General features: G+C 40.4%; 1 protein-coding gene across 3 annotated transcripts in view; it reads right to left on the bottom strand.

The window, feature by feature from the left end:
* The window catches only part of IFT81 (intraflagellar transport 81), a 220,446-nt gene that overhangs the window by 63,120 nt on the left and 131,032 nt on the right, over positions 1-26,294 (bottom strand). For all 3 annotated transcript variants that reach the window (XM_088449192.1, XM_088449193.1, XM_088449191.1), the window contains exons 15-18: positions 25,300-25,386; positions 23,868-23,939; positions 23,672-23,757; positions 8,836-8,881 (exon numbers count right to left, since the gene is read on the bottom strand). In XM_088449192.1, coding sequence (XP_088305318.1) covers positions 8,836-8,881; positions 23,672-23,757; positions 23,868-23,939; positions 25,300-25,386 — 291 coding nt within the window. The remainder of the gene's footprint in view (positions 1-8,835; positions 8,882-23,671; positions 23,758-23,867; positions 23,940-25,299; positions 25,387-26,294) is intronic.

The following is a 26,294-nucleotide window of genomic DNA, read 5'->3' as shown; positions in this document are numbered from 1 at the left end:
GGGAGATTAATGCACAGTGATGTTTCCCTTACTTTTTAGAAACAAACAAAAAAAAACACTTTTTAGAAAAATGACCAGAACACAAAATATTATGTACACATGGATAAAGACGTTATACTTATGATTACCTACAAATGTGCAACATTATACCCAGCAGTTTTATGTTATTTGCAATAGTCTAATCTAATTTAATCTACGATGACCTGTTAAAATGATTTTTATATCAAAGGTTCTTCTGTAATACTTCACAGTGGAATTTAAATCCACATGGCGAGAATATGAACTGCATAGTACATTGGCCAATGATGAAAATAGGGAAAATCTTCTGGAAGAAAAAATATAACTGACAAATGTGAGAATCTCTCTGAAAATAGCAGTACACAACTATGACACACACAGGAACACACACTTATAGGGCCTAGACATGTACAGTACACACAGACTCAGTACATACTTTCAGATAAGATACACGGGTCACTAGTCCTGCAATACAGTAGGAACTATTCACACTCACATTTAGTTTTGTAAATATTCCTGGTCATATTGTATTTTAGAGCAATACAAAAACATTGTATATTAGGGGCCCTTAAATAGGTATAAGACAGATGCATGTGGTGGTTGGTTTCACAGCTGTATTGAAGCAGCTCTCGAAAAACAACCAAACATAAAACACTATTTTGTGCCTAGGAAAGTTCTAATCACAGATGCTGACATTTGCCTAACACTGCAGGAACCTGCCTTTCCCTAATAGGATTACAGCGCAGACTAAAAAACAGGTGTGACTTATAATTGGGCTGATGAAAAAGATGGGGTGTGTGCACAACATCTCCATGGAGAGTCACTTTCCATTATTTATATGAAATGCAACCGACAAAGATCACATTACAGTTGATGAATCATTGTAGGAACCTGTGCTGACGTCACTACCCTGTGCCTCTACCCAAAAGTCAGTACAATGCCTGTTTCTCACAGTCTGCACTAGAGAACTCAGTGGTGTCATAGAACAATCATATGGTTTACAACTTGAAAAATGCTGGTTTATCCAAGAGAGGGCATGGGAAACAGACACTATCTAAAGAGCACAGCAAGTACAGCTTTGCTAGAGCAGTTCTGGGTTATGATAAAGGCCCAGCTACTATAAATAGAGATAGGAAAATAGACTCCTGTACACTGCAAATTCATTTTCATATCCATCTTTGTCTGAGGAACAGTGTACTTTAAAAACAGTGACTTCATACAGACAGACTGTGGGCCTGATTCAGACCCGCTTTCTAGATGCGGCCCCTCGCTCCCAGCGTATGGGAATCAGCTAAGTGACATCAAGGCAGGCGCTCACACGGCAAGGCAAAAGCACGCCCACTATGTCTTGGCGAACGATCACTTTGTGTTTACAGACGCCCACCAGCCTGTCTTTAGCCGCTCACTAACGGACGTCATCTCCAGGAAGTATATACAACCATTGGTACATCGGGTTCCATCGGATCAGACTGTAGCGCTTGCGGTTGACTGTACCCTACCGCAAGCACTGCAAGCACTTCAGTGTATAATTCAACCAGGTGACGTGTACTATGACACTGCCGGTTAAATATGCATGCCTCTGAAACGGCGTTGAAACACTAAGGCATGCCTGCGTCCGCAACTCCACTCCCCCGTTACTACTGTCCTGCCCCTGTTACCACCCACAAACGGCCTCTCCAGTCACTCATTCCACTGAGCTGTCTTTGCAGGGCGAGCGAGCGCATCCCGATTGCTCGTACTAGTTTGCGCACGTGCACTGCGAACTATATGCATGCGAACATTTCCAAACATCGCCAGCAACAAGTGCTCGCTTGCTAGCCAGCAGGTCTGAATCAGGTCCTGTGTTTTAATAGCGGTTTCACAAATGTGATTACTTAGGAGAAGATAGCTTTTACATAACATATGTATAATGTATAATATATATATATATATATATATATATATATATATAGTATATGTATTATATTTAGCCTGAAGTGTATCAAACAACAAAACAAGTATAAATACAAGATATGAATTATAGTAAAAGACAAAATTACATACAGCATATATCTTGATGTATTATATAAATATATATGAAACTAAAAACATTAAAGATCGTTAATCGCATGGGCTAGTGACCCCCCCAGCCATCATCCTCCATTATACTCCTCGGAATCTGTATGTAATGCCGGCTGTCGGGATGCCTCCTGTCAAAATACCAACAGTGGCATCCCGATGGTTGTTATCCCTACAGGGGTCGGGTAATTATACTTACCCTTCCCCCTTCTACGCCTAACTTCTTGTAGCCTAACCTAACCTTCCCCACCCCGCACCCTAACCTTCCCCGTTAGTGCCTAAACCTAAGTCTCCCCTGTTAGTGCCTAACACTAACCCCCCCCCCCCCCAGTGGTGCCTAATGCTAACCCTCCCCTGGCGGCTAAGAGCTAAGGGCGCCCTGAACTTACCTCGTTCGGGCTGGCATCCTTCTGGATTCAGGTGGCGGGATTAAGATAAGCGTCGGTATTTCGATGCCTATCTTAAGTCCTTTGTCGGACTTTCAGCGTCGCCATTCAGACAGCCTTGAGGAAGAGTGCTGTTCACTCGAAACGTGTTGGCAGCTGGGATTTACCTGCTTTGAACCCCTGGGGACCTGGAACTGTGTGCGGCTGGCCAAACCAGATTCTTGCAGGGAGAAGGGCGTTTATCCGGAAATCTCCCATACACACTCTCTGGAAGCAGCAAATCTGGTGCTAAACACGGTACGGTTCCAACTGTTACATATTGGATGTCATTTCACTTTGGGTGATCCCATAAAGTGTTTCATGCCATACATTTATTGAGAAATTTTAATGAAGATTTTTGGATTACATATTTTTACTTGGATATTTTATTTTGTCTTGATATATTAAATAACGTACTACACTATATTAAGTTTTTTCTTTCCTTCCCCTTTTTCTATATTTATCCTGGAGGATTATGGGGTTTTGAACCATTCAAAGAATCTATGGAGAAGTGATTAACGGAACAGGAGAAAATAAAGATCTGACTCATATTCCTGATATCAATTGACTTTTAGCGCCTTGGTGTATTACCTACTGCTCATATATATTGATGGCATACCGTCCGTTGGTCTGATAACTACATCCCAGCCTTTCGGCCATGCATTTGCCTCTTGGCATCTAGGGTAATGATGACAGAAATAAGAGCCGAACAAAAATCCCCAATGTGGGCTGATATGTGTTTTATGAAAAACGTTGAGAAATAATTCCCTATAAAAACTAACAGGTATGAGGTGGCAAGAGTCGAATAGGGCCCTGAATAAATCATCAGTAGTTAAAACTAGAAAATAGTGTAACCAAGAGGTTCCCAAACACAGACCTTAAGGCACCCCAACAGTGCAGGTTTTAGAGATATCCATAGTTGAGCACAGGTGGTTAAATCAAATTGACTGAGATACTAATCAAGTCACTTGTGCTCAACCACGGATATCTCTAAAATCTGTACTGTTGGGGAGTCTTGAGGACCGCGTTTGGGAAGCTCTGGTGTAACAGATATACGTTCAGGAAGCCGGTGGACTGAATGCCGACCACCGGCTTCCAGACATTGTTATCCTGACTAGGGACGAATGACAGGCATCTAATCTAGAAGCCTGTCATTTGACCGACGTCGGGAGACTGGCACCAAGCATCACAATCGCCCAGTCGTACGGATGCCGGGCGCCGCTGCGGGGGGGGGGTTAGTTTTAGGGCCCCTGGGGGGGACTTAGTGTTAGGCACCCCCCCGGGAGGTTAGGGTTAGGCTAGGGGGGGGAGGGAGTATTAGGCCCCCCCGGGGGAGTTAGATTTAGGCGGCGGGGAAGGGGGGGTTAGGTTTAGGCACTTAGAGGGGGGATTAGGGTTAGGCACCCTAAAGGAGGGCTAGGGTTAGGGGGTAAATTAGGTTAATCAATACTTACCTAGGGACGATCGGGATTTCTTCCTCTGTCGGCCAGGCGCTGTTGGGATTTGAACCGCCGGCAAGGGGTCCAGCGGTAATTCATACCGATTCCGGTGTAACCATTTGGGTAACCCTGTCCCAAGCACGTCATAGTCTAGCATAACCCGTAAAACATGTATAATGTAAGGAAATTGTACCGTGGCCGGAAGGGGGTTGGGACAATAATATATCCAAGGGTTCTTCTAATCTAAGTCTGAGAAATAATGACTTGATTGGTGTAATGTTGAGCATGCTAATAAGCGAAGGGATATGTAAAAAGAAACCCATACTTCTCTACAGCCTGTTGGAATGTAAGAAGCCATTTAGAGGATTTATCCACTAAGCAGCCTATGGAGCAAATACCCCTCTCTGACCACATTATAAAAGGGTTTGCAGATAATCAGGATTATTTTAACATGCGTGATAAATAGTATAATAAGCATTAAGGCGAGACTTGTGGTGTAAAATATACCACACCTTACTGTACGTGTTTTCTAAAGGAGAGGATTATTTTTCAATGAGTGAGGGATATATGGATCGTAAGGGTTAGAGAAATTAGACCAAGCTCAAATTAGACAAAAAAAACTACTCTCAAGGAGAGAATCAGTGTACTGTATATATTTAACCTGTGGAGGCAGTCACTGAGATGGCGCAAAAGGGCTGTGTGGTTATAATGTATAATGTTGGGGAAATTAATTCCACCATTAGCTTTTGGTTGTAACTGAATCAGGCCAATCTTACATCTTTGGTGATTGCACATGAAAGTCCTGGATGCAGCATTAATCTTTGTAGTGTCTACCGTAGTAATCCGAAGGGGTAGTGATTGAAAAAGAATATCTTTGGGAACAAAACCATATTAAGTACACTCTGTAGCTTGGCCGCATCTTTTTGCTCTTCCTGAAAGGAGGGGTTTTGATCCTAAATTCATTTATTGATACAAAATGTTTATTCTCATCCCACTACGACTTTATTAGTAAATGGGGTTTGTGGGGAACGGATATCAATGCATGGAGGACCTTGCCAGGGGTGCCCCTTCTCCCCGTTGTTGTTTAATTTATGTATTGATTCTTTGTTTTGGATTCCGCCAGAGCTGGTCAGAGTTCCAGGGGATTAAGGTGGGTGTGGCAGAGATTAAACTATCTGCTTTTGTAGATGATCTGTTAAATTATATTGATAATCCTGAGTCTTCACTGGGGAAGATTTTGTTCCAACTTTCAGATTTTGGGAAGATTTCGGGGTAGGTGTTGAATTTATCCAAGTCTGTAGGCCTCTATCTCCATCCAAACATACAAGTTTATGTTTGGTATATTCTTCGTCATCCTTGTGATTTAAATTCACATAAATCTACTTTTTTGCCATTTATAGGAAACCAGGAGTTTCAGGGGGGTAAGGCATTGTTCCCTTTTACCAAGGTCCATAAAGAAGGCTTGACTAATAGAGGCACTTTTCTCAATATCTCATTAAAACGATCTCTTACTTATATGGAGGCATCGGAAAAGTTTCCCTCATTTTGTATTCACCCTTTTGCTTTTATGCAGGCTAAGCATTATGTGGCTTCTGTCATTAGATTTAGATTAGATTTCAGATTTGGATTGGGACAACGCGCTTAACATTAAGCTTCTTTCAGAGCCGGCTTCTAGAAAAGCGCTATCGATCCACTATTCATTTCTCCAACAACCGATTTATCATGAGGGGGTGAGCACTGGGATGAGTAAGTGGGTGCAGGTGACCTCATTATCATGCAATATTCTTACTAAAAAACTGCTCCTATCACAAAACTTACTCCCTGCTATCCAATATCAGGAAGTGTTCTTTAATATTTTTCACAAAGCACATTTCTCCCCGCATCGCCAGTTTCTAGCAGGTATGTATTCTTCGGCACCTTGCCCTCGCTGTCAATCCTCTGTAGCAGACTTGTATCATTACTTCTGGTCTTGTACTCTCCTCAGAGTCTTTTAGCTGCAAGTGAGGAAATTCACCCTTGAGCACTTGGTGAATTACATACCATTTACTGATGTATGGGCTCCATCTGATGTACTTCCGGAAGATCAGCGTGTGGTGAAGGGTTGCAGAAGGCTACTACTTATTATCAGTGCAGTGGCCCGCAAAGCTGTACTTCAGACAATCGAAGCCACTCCGCCAACATTGCGACTTTTTAAGGAAGATCTTTTCCATGTATTTAACATGGACTGGATCGAGACTATTCTAGAGAAAGAAACTCGTGTTTCTAAATTTTTCCAAACCTGGGAAAGTTATATTGGGACTCTGACTCTAGTACAGAGGAGGAAAATTCACAAGTCACTGAAATTTACTCAATGGTACTGTCTTCGGATGATATCGAAGGGCCCTCCGATTCGGTTGGATCTTTGAGGGGATTTTGCCTTCCCCCTTCGCTCTCCTCCCTTGGCTTTCTGATCCCGAAGCCACACTCCTTTTTATTTTATTTTCAAGGTCTCCTCGGTTAGGTGCACAGAAGGGTACATGTATTTATAAAATGTCAAGAAATTGTACGACAAGACATATTGTTTTATATTTATTTTCTTTATATTTTTTATTTTGTTTGGTTTAAGATGAGACCTAATTGTTCTTTTCACAAAGACTGTATCTTTAATCTATGCGCCTTGTAGAGCATATAATTATTCACAGCCGCATTGTGTGTATTTAATAATGGAATTCGATGTATTTGCTTTCTTTATAATAGGTTACTATATTTGCAGATGTGTTTTGTAGGACTTGTGATCGTGGTGTTTCAATAAAAAAATGTTCATAAAAAAAACAAAAACCTGTGCATTACAAAATAAGAATATGCACTTTTAAATCATAAGCAACATGACAAAATAGTTAGTGGTACGGTTCACTTTCATCACATACAGGGGTCACTTCAATTAGCCGTGAGAGGGGCTAGTTGCTGCTATAGCAGCGTGGAAACGCTGGCAACAGCACCTCAACTCGCCCCACTCACGGCCCAACCTCGCCCTGGACTTGTGGATTTCTGTACGCAGCCCTATGGGGTTGCGGGCACAAATTTGCATGTCCTAAGGTAACGTAAGTATGGTATATAGCCGCACTGATCTGCGGCTAATTAAACTGACCGCTGATAATTATTTCCATCACACATGCAAATAAGATACTCCTACTCAGTAGAATAGACCTTCGAGTAATGCCATTCAGTTGGCTGCACTTGGAGTCAGCCAATCATATTTTTTAAATATAACAAAGGCTTTTGCTGACAGGTGCTGGTCCCTTCTGCAACAAAGGTCATTCTACTCCTGTGATGTCAAGCCAAACCCTGACCCTTGTTAGAAGTCCTGTAAATATCTATAATCCACTCTCCTATAATGAATATCTATAGAGACCCAAGCAAAAGTAACAAAAACATATTTTATAAAGCAATAGGATTATATTCTGAAAAAAATAACTAATTGTTTTACTATAATTTATTTTATCTAATTAATAATTAATTAAAGTATGTGATACTTTTCCTTTAAAACTCATATCCCTAGCTAGGAAAGAGAAGAATCAGTTTTAAAATAAATCAACCACAATTTTCCTTTGCAATTGTGTATCTTACTACACAAATAGTTCTGTCAATCATACAGAATCAGCTTAAACCATTAGTGAAAAAAGAGGAGGATAATTGGGAAATGTAAGCAGTTTATGCTTTTACTGTATAAGGACATTTGTGATGGCTATTTTAGGCATCTATCTACAGCAGCCATTCACAGCAAAGACTACAGGGAGAAGGCATTAACATAGTGCATCTTCTGGCAAGTGAAAATGAAATGCAGCAACAATGCATAAATACTGTCCCTTAAATAACAATTTATCATTCATGTTCTTTTAGTCTAGTTCGCTACACGTTCCCATATAACTCAGCTTTCATTCATCTTTACTCATCATTTACCTAGTAATGTAAACATCCTGTATTCTTCACTGTAGGCTGATCATATTACAAGCACAGAACACATTATGTAACCATTCATTTTGCCTTTCAAGAAAAACAAATTTATTGAATCAAATAATTTCTATACACTGTAAACAAACATTGAAAATCATTAATTCCATTGAAATATCCATTTAACAGCACCAGTGAGTTTAATATGGCACCACTGACCAATGTTCCATGACAGTGAGAGACATGTGCTGATATAACAAAGGACATATTTCTCCAACTACAGGTGGCCAATCTAGTTACAGTATCCCGGTCAGCATTAATCATGGGAAAGGTTTAAAAGCTCAGTCCTAATAATGCTCTCCCACTCTCCACGTTGTGGCTCAGTCCTGCCGTCAGATCTGCCACTCTGCTGGGAGTTACTGGGGTTCAGTGTGTGTACTGCACGTGACCTGCCTTGTGCAGTTAGCTGTGTATTATCTTTCTATGAACGCTTGCTACAAAGAAACCACATAAGGTGTGTCCTGGGACACTGCTATGAAGAAGAAGCCAGGCTGTTTTAGGTTCATTTCCTCCTCTTCATTAGTCTCACCATCACCACTCGGTGACACTGATGCAGAGGATGACCTCCTTACAGTATGAAGGTGACAGTGATGAAAATGATGACCTCCACATAATCACTTTAAGTGGAGGTAAGCCTCATCATCATTGTCACTCTGTGTGGGTCCATTATTCTTTGTCATTACACTTTCTCTGTATGTGGGTGTCATCTACTGTATATCAGCAACCATACTGACACTGTGCGGGCTTAAGACACCGTTTTCTATGTTTGCTTAACCTACATTGTGACAGTGCAATAAAGTTCTGAATTCCAAGCAGATTCTGTTATCCTTCCTTTATCCTTGTGGAATCTGTGTGACATACCAAGCTAAACTCATAACAAGAGACATATAGACCTTATACCTTACCTTTCCCAGGTTTTCTTGGTCCTGGATGTTCTTGGAATATTGATCCCTATATGATAGAAAACAGATGTCACTTTGGCTGTTTCATAATAAATGTTATATAATAATAATAATGCTATTATATAGCACTTTTGAAAGACCTTTACATTTGCCTTTACAGCACATAATACAAAACAAGCGAAAATACATTGTAATAACTGTCTCTATAAACTATTGGAGGACTAATGTTCTGTTGCCAGACCATAACTTCAAATTAAAACTATAGTATCCTGCAATGTTCTGACTTAAATTTTTAGCTTGTAGATGTGTTAATGGTTCCAGGCTAGCCAGCTGCAGATGTCGAAAGGCAGCAACAGTGCAGTCCCCTGCGCCCTGGGCAATGCACTGCTCGCACACCCCTCCCTATGACGCTGAGCCTATCAGTATGGCTTTGGAGTGTGGGAGGAAACCAGAGCACCATAGTAAGGACATGCAAACTCTACACAGATCGGGCCATAGCCTGAAACTGAACTCAAGACCTCATTGCTGTGACGCAGTAATGCAAGCCATTAAGCCACCACAAAAATGTACAAATGTGACATGTAAATTATAAGAAATAACAACCTAAAGCTTAAAATGAAGACATACATTAGGATTCAAGGAGCAGTAATTTGAGGAAGGGGGAATTAAAGTTATAATTCACTTGATTGCAGGACCTTTTATATTCCCCCCCCCCCCAACACACGAACATGCACACATCTATCTTAAATCATCTAGAACAGGGGTTCTCTACGCCAATCCTCAGGTCAAGTGTTCAGCATTTCTGCCTCTGGAAATGTGTGAGATACTTACTGAGGCCCTGATTCAGAGACGGACGCTCTGACAGAGCGCTCGCTCTGAATCAGGGCCGTCCCTCCTTCATTTTGGAGCGGCCTCCTGGCCGCTCGCATAGCTGTGGGTGACCACCCACAGCTATAGCGAGCGGCCAAAATGATGGTTGCGATGGTCTTGACCATCGGGCTTGCGACAAGACCCTGCGGTAGGGTCTCGCTGCCGCAAGCCCCGGAGTGCTTTTGGCTCTATCAGAGCCAAAAGCACTCCCACTGACATCACTAGTGATGTCAGTGGGGCCGGCCCCGGTCGGTAGGCGTTCCCATGGGAATGCCTCCGTCTGGGCAGCCACGCCCCCGGCACGTCCACCAAAGGGGGCATGCTGTCAATCACCATCGACAGCACGCCCCCGTTGGTGCGAGACCCATAACGACGGCTTGGCCGTCGTTATTCGGGTCTCGCGCATGTGCACGACGGAGCCGCCTCCGTCGTGCGCATGCGCACTTGGGCACCATCGACCCGCTTGCGAGTCCTCAGCGCTCGCGAGCGGGTCTGAATCAGGCCCTAACTCACTTGTGCATAAAGAAATCCTGACCTGTTGTGGCACTTGGGTACTGGGGTTGACAACACCTCACCTAGCAGAAAGGGTCTCTATGGAAATATTTTCACATTGATGGCAACTATGGAATTATGTGGTTGATGTTCACAATAATAGGACATGGCTGCTAGCAGCTGACTGTCTTAGTTATGAGAAAAATATTTCTACAATGCCTAGATCATCTTTCATGTGTCCAAAGTTTAATGTCTCACCTCATTTCATCCGTACCGTACCAACAGACACTGCTCAGAAATGCCAGTTGCCAATTGCCTTAATATTTGTGGTGACAATGGGGCCGGCTCCATGGCTGTTCAAGCCAGGCAGCCGCATGGGGCACCACCCCATAGGGGTCTACTGGCACCCGGGGTCTGCCTATGCCCTGCCTGTGTGCTCACTAACAAAGCAGTGGTCCTACAGGGCTGAAGGAGCAATGCTTTGTAAATGAAGGGCACAGTGTCTGACTCGCCTACTGTGGTGCCGGTGTGATACTCTGTGAACCGCGTTGCTTGGGAATTCTGAAACTCATCCTAGGGATGGTGAGAACAGGTGGTATAGATACCCAGGATCTAATGACGTCATGCCGCTGTCACTGCTCAGGAGCAGGAAGGAAGGAGCAAGAGAGTAACAAGGAAGTATATTTGCAACAATAAGGTTGCGAAGGTCTTAAGAGAGCTCTTTGCTAATACCCATCATGAGATGTTTCTTGTGTGACACCTTGGTAATGAGACACCTTTTTATAGGCCATCAGTTTGGACTGAACCATCTTATATTGATTTGCACTGACAAGGGGCAGGATTGCTTTCTAATTACTGACAGATTTCAGCTGGTGTCTTGGCTTTCCATGCCTTTTTGAACCTCCCTTTCTTCATGTGTTCAATACTTTTTCCTGTGTCATTTTCACATTATTACACATAACTTAATTTATGGATATAACTTAATTTATGGATATCTATGGTTTGATTTCTTTGCATGTGTGGATTGCATGGGTTGTTGCTGACATTTGGTGAAAAAATCATTACAATGGCCATATTACAAATATATTTACTGATGTGTTCAATACTTATTTTACCCACTGTATGTATATATATATATATATATATATATATATATAGATATATATACACACACGAGGTCTGTCTAAAAAGTTCAGTATCCGGTGTGAAGGGTGACGACCAACTCGGGTTCATCAGGAAGGTGTGATAGTGGGTAAGGGTTAGGTATGGAATGCCGTCACTCGGGATCTCAGTGGTCAGAATTCAGATGCCAGCATCCTGACAAAGTTAAGATACCGGCACCTGTCGGTCAGTATCCTAACCCTCCCCCTCTCCCCACCCGTAACACTCCCTCCCCGTTGCCTAAAACTAACCTTCCCCCCTAGTGCCTAACCCCAACCTTCCCTCTAGTGCCTAATACTAACCCCCTAACCCCAGTACTTACAGTCAGGATGCTGGCACCGGGATTGTGACAGGTGTCGGGATTCCGGCACCGGCATTCTAAGCGCCGGCATCCTGACTGTCAGGATTATAACTACATCCCGTGGGTAATTACTGAAACCCCAACTTTAACCTGTGTCCAGAGTCCAGGGTCAGAGCCGTGTTAAAGCCAGGGTTTATGTCTGAAAGGGATATAATAAATTGATCAAAACTGAGTAAGGTCTGTGGCTGTGTCACTTAATTACAAAACAGGCCTGGTGCAATGAGTTATTTAATGCTTAGAAATTATGCAGCCCCTGTGGGGGGGGATGTAGTTTGATTGGGATTAATATGCCAGTGAATCATGAAGAAAGTATATAATATTATTATGTGTTTCACAATATGTAGAATTTTAATTACATAAAGTAGTAATCCATTTCCCTGAATTGGAAGATATATACAGTATATATATTAGATTGGTGACAGTCAACTTTTGTCTGCTATCTTTATGTGGGCAAACTTCTCTGTAGGAAGTTGCCATGGCAACCTTCTGTAATTCTTCCCTACAAAGTAGCAGTATCAGTCCATAACTAAACTTAATGAAATGACCATAGTATATTCACATAAATTATTTATGCATGTCGTTCCTGCTATAGACATTGGCAAAAAAAATAAAAATTTTAAAATTAAACAATTAAAAATGATATCAACAATTTAATATATTATGCATTATAAAGTAAATTGTTCAATCAAAAGAGCTTCCACCAAACAACTAAAAAATAAAAACAAAAAATAAAACAGAGGGTAAACAAAAGACCAAAAGACTCTGCAAATAACTACAATGTCATTCTACGGATATCAAACTACTGTACACAATACATCTGGAATTATTGTGGCTTCTGGTTGAATATTTGGCAACAAATCAGTGTAAAGCAAGTTACAGCTCTTACCCAATAACATTACAAAATGGGGATAGGTCTATGATATGATCAGGAGCTGTGGCTACATATTTTGTACACCTTATGCTCCACTTGAACGTAAGAAAGCCTTTCAGTGATGACACCATCAATGCACCTAGCCCTCCCTGATTGGGAAAGCGAAATATTTATTCAGCTGTGTCGCTGTGAAATCATGGATTATAATCCTGTTTATGAATATACCAATCCACACAGTTTATTTCTAAAAAGTAAGTCTGCCAAACTGACAGTCAGTCTGTTCCTGATTTGTTATAAAATGATCTCTCTCCTAACATGGCAATATGGCAAAGGGGAGAAACAGAGAATGGTAATTGTATTTAGGAAAGATAGACAATCCAGTTATTTCAATGTGTTACTTAGATCACTATTGCACAGCCTTTTATATACCAATATAATATATATTAATAGTGGTTTATTTGCTATTTAACTCTTCTTTAGTTGAAAATGAAAAAGTTTTAAACGATGACTGAGAAATAACTTTTAAGTAGTCTGCCAATTTTATATCACTGGATGAAGCTCTTTGCAAATCTCTGGGTAGTTATATGTAAATATTCATTTTAATTTCACAATTGTTATTTTCTAGCTCCGTTAACCCTTACAGAGTCAGTTTTAAGGTCTTTCAGATTAAACAGTTTAGAAATGAATGCCCAGAGGTTTCATCCATATGAATCATCATTGTTATTAATGAGAGTGGTAATAGCATCAAAATAGATTTTCTTACCATACATGGTGGTCAAATCCATATTACGTAATTTCCTGTGTAGCTGAAAATAGCAGATCTCCATTCATGCAATTCTAATACATTGTGTGTTCATAAGGTACACATCAGCTAATTACCTGAAATGTGCATAATAAATTCTGGGACACTTGGGAAATCTCCATTCTATACTAAAAATAGCCAAACACTAGGAAAACAGTTTTTTCAAAGGAATTAACACTGCTTCCAAAATAACCTGCCATATACTATTGGGGTTGTTATGGTTATCACATGGGTCTGCACCACAAGATCGAGAACACGGCATGGGCTCCAGCACTGAGCTGGGAATTATTACATTGTAACTCTGCTACCACATGAAGAGTGAGAGTAGGATTACTATCGAGTCCCCAGTGCACCAAGGTTCCCCAGCAAAATTGTGCATGTATGTTGTTTAATTTAATTGTTTAATTAGAAGCTGAGTGGTGGTGTTGCACATTTGGATAAAATGCAATAATGATGATGATAATAATAATAAATAAATCTTTATTGAGTCTAGCTTGCAATTAGTCCTTAACTTTTTTAAAACAATCTGAAGCACTGGACTCAGAATATCTGAATTTGTCTTCAAGGTGTTGCTGGTAACCCAGCTAAGACCATGAATTTGGACACAAGTGCTATTGTTATTTATTACTAACATATGTGTATGTGTATATATATATATATATATATAGAGAGAGAGAAATATATATATATATATATATATATATATATATATATAGCATCTGCATATTTCCGTTGCGCTTTACAATTGGAACAAAACAAGACAGAGAGGTAAGAGGGATAACGTTAACATTACTCTTGGCAACATTCTATGAGTATAACAGAGTCTCAAAAAAGCTTATAAAAAAGATTGTAACCAGGAAATAAGGTTGGAGAGTGCCCAAAGCTTAGCAAACAATTAACAGTTGCAATTTCTCCAATAAGTAAGTTCTCCCTCCCTTCGACCCAAGCCAGAAACTGATATGTCTCCCCTCTAAGAACCCCTTACCTTATCATTGTTGCAGGAGCTGCCACCTTCTGAGCCATTAAAAGGTGAAGTTGTTGGGTAAAATAAAAAGTTGCCAAAAGGCAGTGTGCACTGAAAGAGACTCCTGTTTATTCGGTACACAATGCCTGTTGACAACTCTTTGAATCTTACCTGATAACCTCTGTGAGGCCCAGAAGTTGGGAATTCCAGCTTCTGTTCAAGCAGTGACTGTAAAGGTGGGTACACACTAAACGATAAATCGTCCACTCTGGTGGATCGACATATTGGTTACATCATCCAGTGTGTACCCATGAAATGCATGCTCCTGCGGGTTGTTAGCGACATCGCCCGTCGGCCCAACACATCCCACACCCCGTTGGCACCGGCAAATGTGTATGCACTTGCTACATGCCGGGTCCCGTCGTCGGCGAAATTGCGCTGAGTACACATCGGCTGATGTGTACCCAGCTTAAGGTACAGTGACACGGTATTTCCAACTGGCACGCTTGCTTGTGGATGAACCTTCATTGAGAATTGTAACGAAAATCTTCTGGAATATCACACACATTTTACAATGGTTGATGCATGGTAACATACAGCTTTTGAAGACAAAATTAAGCAAATATCAAAATTTGGTAAATGTAGTATAGATACCAACTCCCTTGCTGGATTTTTTCACCATGATATCACTGCTCTTGAACACCCAGCAGTAAAAGCTATTGGCACTAGGAATTTGAAAGCAGTGACATCAAATTCACACACATGGTAGAGGCAGTGACAAATTGTGTAAAGGTGGGTACACACCTATACACTTGTCCAGACGTTCTGTAGATTTTGACACGTTCGTGTGAAATCGCAAGAGTGTGTAAGCACCTTCGCTCATGTTTTGTCAGAGGAAACTGTTCAAATGGATCGCATTTTATGTGCAGGTTAATATTCATCCGATTTGACCGGGCGAGATCGGACCAAAAGTGCAGTATGTGCGTACCTTCCACCATTCTTGTGATTCTACAGCAGCAGCAGCTTTGCCTCTGTGGGTGGTACATTTATTTTCTATTTTGGCAGTCATGGACCGAAGGTCGGCAGTATGATTGTATAGTTGTGTACGCGCGTATCGGCACTGTGGCCAGGACTTCCGATCAGGAGTGAAATCAATCGACCCATTGCATTGAAATAGAGATTGCAACGGTGTGTACCCAGCTTAAGTCACAACAGTAAGTCCAGTGAAAAGGGGACGTGGTCATGTCGTGGTCATGTCATGGCCATATCCATCTCTGCTCCCCTCCCCAAAAATATCCTTGCACTATTAAATGTACCAGTGGCATATCCTGATTTTGAAACAAGTCCATAACATTGGGTCTGCCCATCTAAATTGTAATGGTTGGGAGGTATGCAGGTACTATATGCAATCACCACAATTTCAATATCTGTCTCCTGGCAACGAAGAAATTGCAGGAAGAGGAGATGTTCATTCTGAAATGAAGGTGACCAACATTTAACTGAACTTTTCTAAGCCAATTTATAGTGGACACGGTTTTCACTTTTAATTTGTATTAAATAAATTAAAAACTAAAAGCAAACAAAACCACTGTAAATCAATTACAAAATCTAAATCACACTGTATTTTAAAAGTTTCTACCACCTAAGCTACTGTGTAATATATTTTATTATATTTTAGAAATAATATTGTCAGGACTCCCACACTATTTCAGCCGCTAGCTAAAGTAAGCCTAGGAACATCTATATTGGATAAAGTGCGTGCAGAGGAGCGAGCAGTTAGGACAATATGCTGTAGTTTTATTTAGATTTCTTGTATTACTATTTATAATTCTGACCTCGGAAAGAATGCCTCATAGATTTGAAAATGTTCTAAATTTAGTTAACAAAATACACAGTTCACATTTTGTCAGTGCTCACGTGATGGATGCATTTTTATAATGGAAAATTTGAACTCACTTAATAGTTTAGATCAATTTTAATCTTGATATCTTAATGAAATCTTCTGTTATGTAGGCTAATAAAGTGATATTGGAAGACGGTTGATTTTTAAAATGATTATAAAAATATTTCCATTATGATCCTACAGTTGCAGTTGATTGTTTAAATTCCACATTTGACTGATTAAAAAAGATAACTAGTACACTTGTACAGTACTCGATCTTCCTTACTTCGTTTGCAAAGTGTGCATGAAAGGCTACAAATTGCAAGGTCGAAAGGGAGCATTCGTTAATATTTTAAAACTCCTTCATTTTACAAGCACATTCTTAATTTCTCAGTAAATGTATTTTTCAAAAAGGTCAACAGTGTGCATAAAGGAAATTTTAATTCTATGTGGGTTAAAATTAGAAAAGCAGTTGTTATCTTTGGACAAGCCCCAGTCTTCAAATACTCGCCCCTTATGTACCAATAATAAGGAAGGATTCCTTCACCGGAAAACCCACCACTACTTGCATAGTGAACATACTGGGCCTCAGTCATACACAGGTCCCAATGCTGCTGCATTCTCAAAGTGAATGGATTGCAAAGGCTATGCTAATGCCACTATATGTACCTCCTAATGCCTACCCATCTATGTGATTGCACTGCCAAACTTTTTCGGTCCGTGAGAGGAGCTGTCATCATTATAACCTACCCAACGGTAGTTGCAGGAGATCTGTCTAACTTTATTGGCCATAATGCAAATGGCCGATGCAGGATAGAGAGTAACTCTGGAAACACGCCTATGACACACTGCATGTGTGCGCATTGTTGATGCCCAGTTGCCACCCACAAACGTCTATTTAGCAGACGCAGAGAAACGGCTGACATCCATAGCACTCTGAATCATGCGTAAGTTCACAAGCGCAGTATGCATTAATAAAAAAAAAAAAAAAAAAGATCGCTAGATGTGGCTGCATATGATGCGACTCGGAACCAGGCCCACTGTCTGCATGCAGGCATCCTCTGCAACTCAAACCATTCAGACCAACCTCATGGCAATGGAAGAACTGTGTTCTTGGCTCTGTGAGCTTGAGCCTGCACTTAAACCATGCAATCAGCCTACTAGTCGAAAGTCCCAGAGACATAGGGTGAATGCTACATATTGGGTTTCTTACTAACCAATCCCGTATTTGCTATGTTGAGAATGAGGTGGCACCTCCATGAACAGCTTAAAAGTAAACAACACATTTAGGGATCAAAATTGTTCCTTATTATTAATTCATATACTGTTAAATCAAGTAGCATTGGAAAATGAGGCCTATTCAAACTAAAGCATACATTTGTTTACTTGTGAGGGATCAGTTCACTATGTAGCAGGAATGTAAATAGCAGAATAGTGCTCACTCATTCTTATATTGGCTGTACAATCTGTACACATTATGTATGCTGAAAACGGACAACATGGAAACTAAACCGTATGACATGTGGCAAAACAAAGGGCATGCATGTTCTCAAAAGAGTTAATAAAGGGAGTTAAGGTGTCCATTAGTACAATGAATTTCAAGTAATTTGACCTTGGGAAAAGAGGTACAAAAACAATAGACTGTTTTTGGAGATCAGTGATCCTAAAGTTTAACTGGTCATACAGTATAAAGAAAAAATAAATAAAGCAAGTAAAAATAGTAAATAGGTGTAATACTATTCAGATATGAGCCCACCCTGAGTTTATCCTTAAACCCACACTTAATATTTATCCAACCTTTAATGCAAGTATAAATCCGGAAACTATACTTTTGGCTCTTAGTTAGATTTTGTTATAATTATTATCATTAGTAAGGCACCACCATGCTCTGCAGCACTGGACAGTAGGAAAGAACAGGACATCCATAAAACAGGGGCATACAGGGCAGACATAATAAATGAGGGCATGAAAACAAAGGGCCCTGCTTTTGAGATCTACAATCTAGTGGTCATTGATCTCAGAGAAACTTCCTGAATTGGTTTAAATGGATCTACCATGATAGCATCAGGCACTAAATTCAGGTCCCTTACGATGCCACGAAGGACCTAACAGAGAAACAAATCCTCTTCATTGCATTTAAAACATGAATGATTAATTCATTTGAGACCATTTTGGAATCCAATAAAGCACTTAGCGCTGATACTTGTACCTTAAGTGTGTATAAGGCAAGATCTATACTGAATCCATATTGCAGAAGGTGAAGTATCTGTTGAATGGTTGTTTTCTTTGGATATGTTTTAGATTCACTCCATGTAATAAATATCTTCCAAACTTTGTAATATATTATTGAAGAGTTATTCTTTCTTGTCTGCATGAGTGTGTTAATTACTGGCTCTGAAACTTCTTTATGCTTGACCAACTCCTGTTGAATTTCCATGCCATTAAATTAGTTGTTCCACATTTGGTTAAAAGAAAGGACCTGGGGTAATACATTGTGACTAAAAGGCAGAGGCCATGGTTCTTTCTGAAGCATCTCCCAGGCTACTGAGTACAACGGAAACTGTGGCAAAAATGGAAAGATTGCTATAACGTCTGCTTTCTATTTTTATTAATCTTTCTTAGCATATGATATATAAGAACAAGGGAAGGGAAGTCACAGGCTAGCTGGAAATGTTAATAGGACTGTCAATGCATTTACTCCTTCTGTCCCTGGAGACATGGATTTTTAGTTTATTGCCATAATATCTACTTGAGAAAGCCATTATCATTCTATCAGCAGCTTTCCGATGTAGAGGCCATTCCCTTGAAACAACTTGTCTTTAATCGTCTACTGCATTTTCCTTGCCTGGTACATGGAACACTGAGGGTTTATTTACAAATAAAAAATATAGTGTTCGTTCACTATATGTAAGTATATGACACAGAGTGAGTACTACTATTAGGTAGCATTAACTATTTTGGAGTGAGCGTTTGGGCGTGGGGCCCCCGGAGTTGCTCTGGCTGGGCCTTTTTCAGGGCATCACCACTTAATTCACAGATATTTTTCATCACCTTTCTATTTGTTTGTTTATTATTTATGTAATTTTAATTATTTCTTATTATATTAACACTTATTGATTATCTTTACACATCTATACTTTACACTTCACTATCACCTTTTTTCCCTTTTTCGTGTGATGCCCTGGGCATGGTCCTTGGCTGGATTCTTTTGGGGTGCCCTGCGCCTCGGACGTGAACCCCTTAATGTTAGGGATGCCGGTATAGAGGAGCCTTGACGCTGGCCCGGCGCGTACTCATATTTGCAAATGTATGCAACTAATACCTCTGAATTTCTATCATCATTATTTTTTGCTGATATTGTTGCAGTGTGCTGGAGGGAATACCTTTTCATCTGTGGTTTATTTACAAAGTTTGGATTGTAAAACCGGACACTTCCGTTCGTGTTTATAACCCATAATCAAAAGGGCAGTGCATTTACTAGCCGTGTCTTGCTAGTAAAAGCACTTCCCTTTTAATTATCAAGCATAAACACGAACAGAAGTGTCAGGTTTTACAATCAGACACTTTGTAAATAAACCCCAAAAAGTAACTTTAGATTGCTTTCTGCCCAAGATAGCACAGCACCACTATCATAGTTTTGCTCCCTGGTGATCTATGAATGCCACCACTGTTTCTCCAGTACCTGTTGATGAAAACATTGAACTGCTTTCCATACTGCTCTTATTTTCAGTACATTTAAGTGATTTTTCTTCTCATGTACCTTGTGCTATATGTTTTAGTTGGGGAGATCCCCAGCCTATAGCACTGGAGGCTGTGGTCATTCTGAGCAATTTTGGGTCTAAGAGTGACATTCCCTGTGTCTTTAGTCTTGGTTTTGCCACCAGGTGGGAGAACTCTAGGTGGTTCTTAATAAACTAAATTTATGATAAAGAGAAGGCTACTTGTAATTTCACGGGGTCAATAATTCCAGCTGAAGACTAAAGGGGGGCATCCACTACACAATTTTAGCAGGCAATTGAACGATAACGACGTTATCGTTCAATCGTTTATAAATCGTGCAGTGTTTGGTCGTTAACGATCAACGATGCGCGCTCCCGCTGGTCGTTTGATCGTCTCATGCAGGTCAATTTCACTTGATCTATTAAAGATAGTTTGCAAATCGTTTGCAAATCGTTCAGACTGAAAGATAAAATTTCAAGGGAAAATCGTTTAGAGATCGGACAGGGAGTAGATCGTCTAGTGGATGTGCCCCTTAAGCATTTACCAACTTGTCCAGGTGACCACTGCTATGGTGAACAAAAACTTTGTCGTCAGTTGAAGCCATTTCTTTACGGTTGTCTGCTAATGGATCTGAAGTTAATGTACCAAAGGTTAAATCTTGACCCATCTTTCTTTTGAAAGCTACTTTGTTTTTTATAGTACTTATTTGCACACTCAAGAATTTTATTTGTTTTGATGGGACAAGATGACTCTTTGACTATTTCATAATTGATCCATGCTCTTGTAAGAAGCTTATTACTTGCGCTGTCTTGGAACTGACTACATGTTCTGACCTTCCAAATATGGCCATATATTGTCACGCAGCTTTCTTAATTCCACCAAAAGCATCATCAGCACTTTTGTATAGGTTCTTAGAGATGTTGCCAGGCCAAAAGGCAGACAGATGAAGTGGAAATGTTGTCCTATGACACAAATCATGAGGATCTTACTGTGGCGAAATGCAACTGAGATATCAAAGTTAGTATCCTGGAGATTTATGGAAATGACGTAATCCCTTTTGTTGATGATCAAGAATCAAATTCACAGATTTTATGCAAAAATGTCTAGTATTGACAAATGTATTAAGTATGATTGGGGGGCATGGCCTGGAGTAGCATGGTGTAGGCAGCATTTTACCAGCTTTCCTGTGGATATCCTGATATTTATCCTGTTTTGCAGGCAGTTACTCCATTGGTGTACCACTATCAGTGGAGCATCTACTCCTGCTCCTGGAGTGCTGTGGTGGGCTGTTTGCGTGATTCCTCCCGGCTATTTCCCCTTTGACTGTGTGTCCGAGTCTCTGCTCCCTCCTGTCTGGTGTTCCTGCTTCCTTCTCTGGCTCCCGCGGCTGATCTCCGTGCACCCTTGAGTCGCCTCCGGATCGTGGACTGCATCCCGTGGTGTCCTGAGAGTGAATCCTGTGATCCATCATCTCTTTGGCTCCCATCTGTGAGTCCTGGTGTTTGGGGTGTGAGGTGTGCTAGCCACCGCATTGACGTCGGGCTTCATTTTAAGTGCTGCACTGGTCTTCCTGCTGCTCTGACGCTCCTGGGCTGCGTTCTTCCTCTGTGGTTGACTTGCCTACTTTTGGGGTGCCTTTGTATACCTGCTGCCTCTGCTGTGACTTTCTGTGGATCCTAATATCCAGAGGGCGCCTTCTGGTACTTATTTTCCAATTAAGTGATCTATACTTGCTCCTGATATCCTCTGGCTGTGTACCTGGTGCCTTACCAGTTACTATTTATCCTGGACTCTTGTTACCTGTTCCCCTCCTCATTCCTCTTTTTTCTTTGAGTTCTTTGTCTCTGGTTGTCCATTACCAACATGGCTCCTCCTATCCATCTGATCCTTCAGGCTATTATGGACTCTACCCAGAGACTTGTGGACAGTATTGGAGAGTTGCAAATGGATCTCTTCCTTGCTCATGTGGATGAGCCCCTGATCCCTGACTCCAATGTTCTTTCCCCTCAAGTTCAAGATCAGTTACCCAATTTGGTGCTAAAGGTTTGATCCAGGGTTGTCTATTAACTTGCCTCCGGTCATCAAGAATCTGTTCTAGCGAGTCTAAAAATTAGAGATGTGAGGGTTCGGTTTTACTCAGTTCTTTTCAGCAAAATTATCTCAAATTCAGATTAGTTCGGATTTATTTTTATTGGCTAACCAAAACACGATGGCCGATCGCCAATAAGATGCCGTTTTTGAGATCCGAACATATCCGAGTAAAACCGAACCCGCACATCTCCTTTTTCCATTTCCGGTATTCATGATGAAGCTTTGGGATATTTTATGCAAATGTTTTTTTTTTTTTTTGTGTATACTCCTGGGTGATATGTGGCAGATTGTCTTATCTAATTTTTTTCCTGCAGGAGGCTGAAGCCTGGCCCGATTAGACCTTTGGAATTTATATATATGTCATAATATTTTATTGGTTTGCCTTTTTTTTTTTTAAATATTCTTTTTATTTTATTTTCTTTGTCCATATATATCTGATTGAGAGGAACTCCATATCCCCTTAAAAAGTGGGAGGCATATATAGAAACCGTTGTAATTCCTACACCGTTCACCTGATTTGGATGTAATTACCCTCAAATTAAATCTGAAAGTCTACAGTTAAAGCACATCTTGTTTGTTTCATTTCAAAACCATTGTGGTGGTGAATAGAGGCCAAAATATGAAAATTCTGTCAATGTCCCAATATTTATGCATGACTGTATGTGCCTCTGTAATGCTGTTTCTTATGTCTGTCATCCTTACCATATGCCTGTTTCCCTACCTGGGTGTAACTCTTTAAAAATGTAATAAAAATACTCGTTTTAAAAGTATTCTCACGATTTTCTGATAAGAAAATTGCTGCTAATGCCAAGGTCTTGCCACAGAAAAGCAGTTAAGCACTTGATACAAGCTAAACAGACTTTATGTTGCTATACTTTGTTTTCTTTTATCCCTTCCGCATACTATCACTATAACTAACTATTCCAGTAATATTATTTAGGTGCATACTTAGAGTGGGCACTCTATGGTTGTTTAGGGTTGAACATAGGCTCCACTCTGCATCCAGATGCACAAACATTACCCAGCACTATTTTAGTAACGGGGAACACTATTAAACTGTTTTGAGTGCACTCACCCACCTCGTCTTCCAAACCTGGCATTCTCCTATGATGCGATTGACGCTCATGTACATCAGCGTCAATGTCCAGGAAAGTGCTATTGAATCGCCTCCAGTTCTGCTTCCTCAGATAGCAGACTAGTGTTTCCGGGTAGCCAGCCCGGACCTTGGCAAGCTTTCAAGCGTTGCCGGGGCCCAACACTACAAAAAACAAATAGCACTGAACTACCTAGAGACAGGAAAAGATACAGGGGAAAAGGAGGAGCTGCATTACATGCAGTATGGGGGTGGTTTTATCTAGCCTGTCCCTACCTAGCCTAGAAAGGAAGCTGCTCATTATAATGGCTGCCCTGGTGGATTAAAGAGGAAATATTAATTTCATGCGATACAGCTGACAGTAACATTTCATATTTTGCATAAGGTTATGTGATCCAACTTAAGAGATCCTCACCCCTTTAGAACTCTGCAGAAGACAACATTCTACATAGGAAAAATGAAAGTTTATAATGAAGCCAAGTGTACGATATTGTATCTGCAACCAAAATGTGTATAAAAACAATAAACCTACCGGATAGCTTTCCTCCTTTCCTGGGAGTCAGGAGAGACATAAGCCTTCATCTCGTCAGCAGCACGCTGTATCTGTACTTCAGCACTCTAACAAAAAAATACATGGTAACTACCGCTGTCCAAACTATAGGAGCAGGGGGGAGGGGAAGGGGGAGGGGGAGGAGGGGGTAGTTGATTTCACAAATATCCACTCTGACCTTTTTCATCAAGTTTATGTAATGATACTGGCTCTCAGCTTGACTGCACTCTTCCTGAAGCCCTTTGACCTCCTGAGTTATAGATAAATTAAATAAATAAATAAATATTATCATATAAAATATAACATGCAACTAAACTAATTAACATAAGATAACATAATAATTGTGTATTTCTAGCCAAAACGGTGGTAAATGACATACTGAATAAATGACAATCTTGGTTTAATATAGTTTTGTATTTTATATGTGTATTACTGTGGCCATAGTTTAAAATATAGTATGCTAACACTTAGGGACAAATTTAATTATACTTGGAAGTCGTCAGAACGGGTCCCGGTGGCTTATGCACTATTACTGCAGAAGGTGGATACGGCTGGCAGTCTATAGAGGTGTAAGCAGTATCTGCCTACCGTAATATGGAGAAAAATGTGCAAAAAATGTGTCTTTTCACTTGTTACAAACACTTATATTTTTTTATCTTTCTCATTTTCTTTATTCATATTTTAACAGCCGTGGAAAAGGCCTACTCGGATAGTCCACAATAAGAAAATACTTTTACAAGTAATAAACACAGTGCGGCAGATTTGCATAATTACAGGAGGGAAAATCTTACAAATTGTTACTTTCACCTCTGCGGGATATAAACAAATATGAGCAAAGTTATGCTCCCCAGACCAGTGTTATAGCAGGGCGCAAGGATACAAAAGGAACCTCGCCGATAACCTTAAGCTAGGTACACACTATAAGATTATCTGTCTAATCTAGCTGGTTGGAACACAAATCTGGTAATGTATGGGAGCGAATGACAATCATCCATTTGTTCTTAAATACTGGAAAATAGCCAAAAATGATTGTTCAGACAAACTGGTTAAATCCGTTTGACTGTTTATATCTGTTTTCTGGTATTTGAGAGCAAATAGTGGATTGTCATTTGCTCCCATACATTACCAGATTTTCATTCCTACCAGCCAAATTGGACAGATACTCTAAGGCTGGGTACACACCTAAATGACCGACAATCATGCCAATGTTCAGGGCGATTTGCCTTTACCCTGGACATCGCATGATTGCCGGTACACACTGCAGAATTTAATGAACGGTGGAACGATTACTTGTTCCGTCCTTCATTAATATGTATGGTGCCGCATGCGATATCGTGTGATTGACTGTGCAGCACAGCCAATCACACAATAACGCATGCGACCAGCGGGAGCGCGCAATTGTGCATACACACTAGGCGATATACAAAATTTGTCGTGCCGATACGCCAAATCATGCCAATATCGTCCTGATGTGTATGCACCCTAATTAGTGTCTACCGAGATAAATTGAGCTAAAAGAAATTAACGGCTCAGTGACATTCATATACATACACTTCCAGACAATAAGTAACAGTATTTATTACAATACAATAAGTTAAACAACACTATACCTGCTCTAGCTTGGAGCAGTTACTCTCTAGGCCAGCAGCACAGCTGTCGTATTGTGCTTTCCTTTCATCATACTCCTGGGTCATCTCCTAATGTGAAAAGGGCAGAGATGCATGTCAGCAAGTACTATGATACCTCGGCACATGGCACAGAGAAATGTAAACTCCTGTCAGTCAGCAGCTTGAGCTTGTCATCTTGGCATACAGATTGTCGCTTACATAAACTTAGCAGATGCGTATCATTCCAGTGTCACACATGGAGGGGAGTATGGGTGCTGTCTGATGCTTTAGACAGACACATGGCTTGTAACCCTGTAGTACTAAAACCACCAGTATTATTACCAGCCTAAGTACACAAAGAGCGGTTTTCAGTCCAACGCTTAATGTTATGTAAAATCACCTCCTCCACAGGACATGTTGAAAAACTGCTAATTATTAAAATGGAAAAAAAGTTGAATACCATTTATAGAAGAGTTTTGCTACAAGGAGCTTGCATATAAATTAATAACATGATCTGCCAAGTATGCAATCTGCACTGTATTTCTAAGTTTTCAAAGTCACATAATTGGTTATGATCATTTCTAATTATTATCTGACGATCTAGTCGTCTGTGGACTGATAAAGATCGGACGCTACTCTGCATCGGCGAAATCTGATTCGCACAAATGCGTATATGTATATTTATATCTATGCAAGGTTTAGTCAGTGATGAGAAACAGGTTCTGTATACATGTCTGTGACTACTAATTGAAATACACAAAGATACTGTGAAGTGTTTAGGAATATTTTAATTGCAAAGTTAGAAACAATTGTCAGAAGTTTGACTATCGTTAGCAATTGTATGCCTTGTGTTCAATGCTAATGTGGTTAAGAACTGACAATTATATTCTAAATAAGCATAGGGAAGCCTTCGTTGAGTTATCAGACTACTTGACTCCTGCAAAAGCTTGCTATGTCACCTGTGAGCAGAACAACTTCATTGTATATGACTCCTTGGA

This window comes from Taudactylus pleione, unplaced genomic scaffold (genome assembly GCF_031769625.1).
Source record: "Taudactylus pleione unplaced genomic scaffold, aTauple2 ptg000479l, whole genome shotgun sequence".
Taxonomy (NCBI): domain Eukaryota; kingdom Metazoa; phylum Chordata; class Amphibia; order Anura; family Myobatrachidae; genus Taudactylus; species Taudactylus pleione.
The sequence above is the reverse complement of the archived record's forward strand: the minus strand, read 5'-3'. Positions and strand labels throughout refer to the sequence as shown.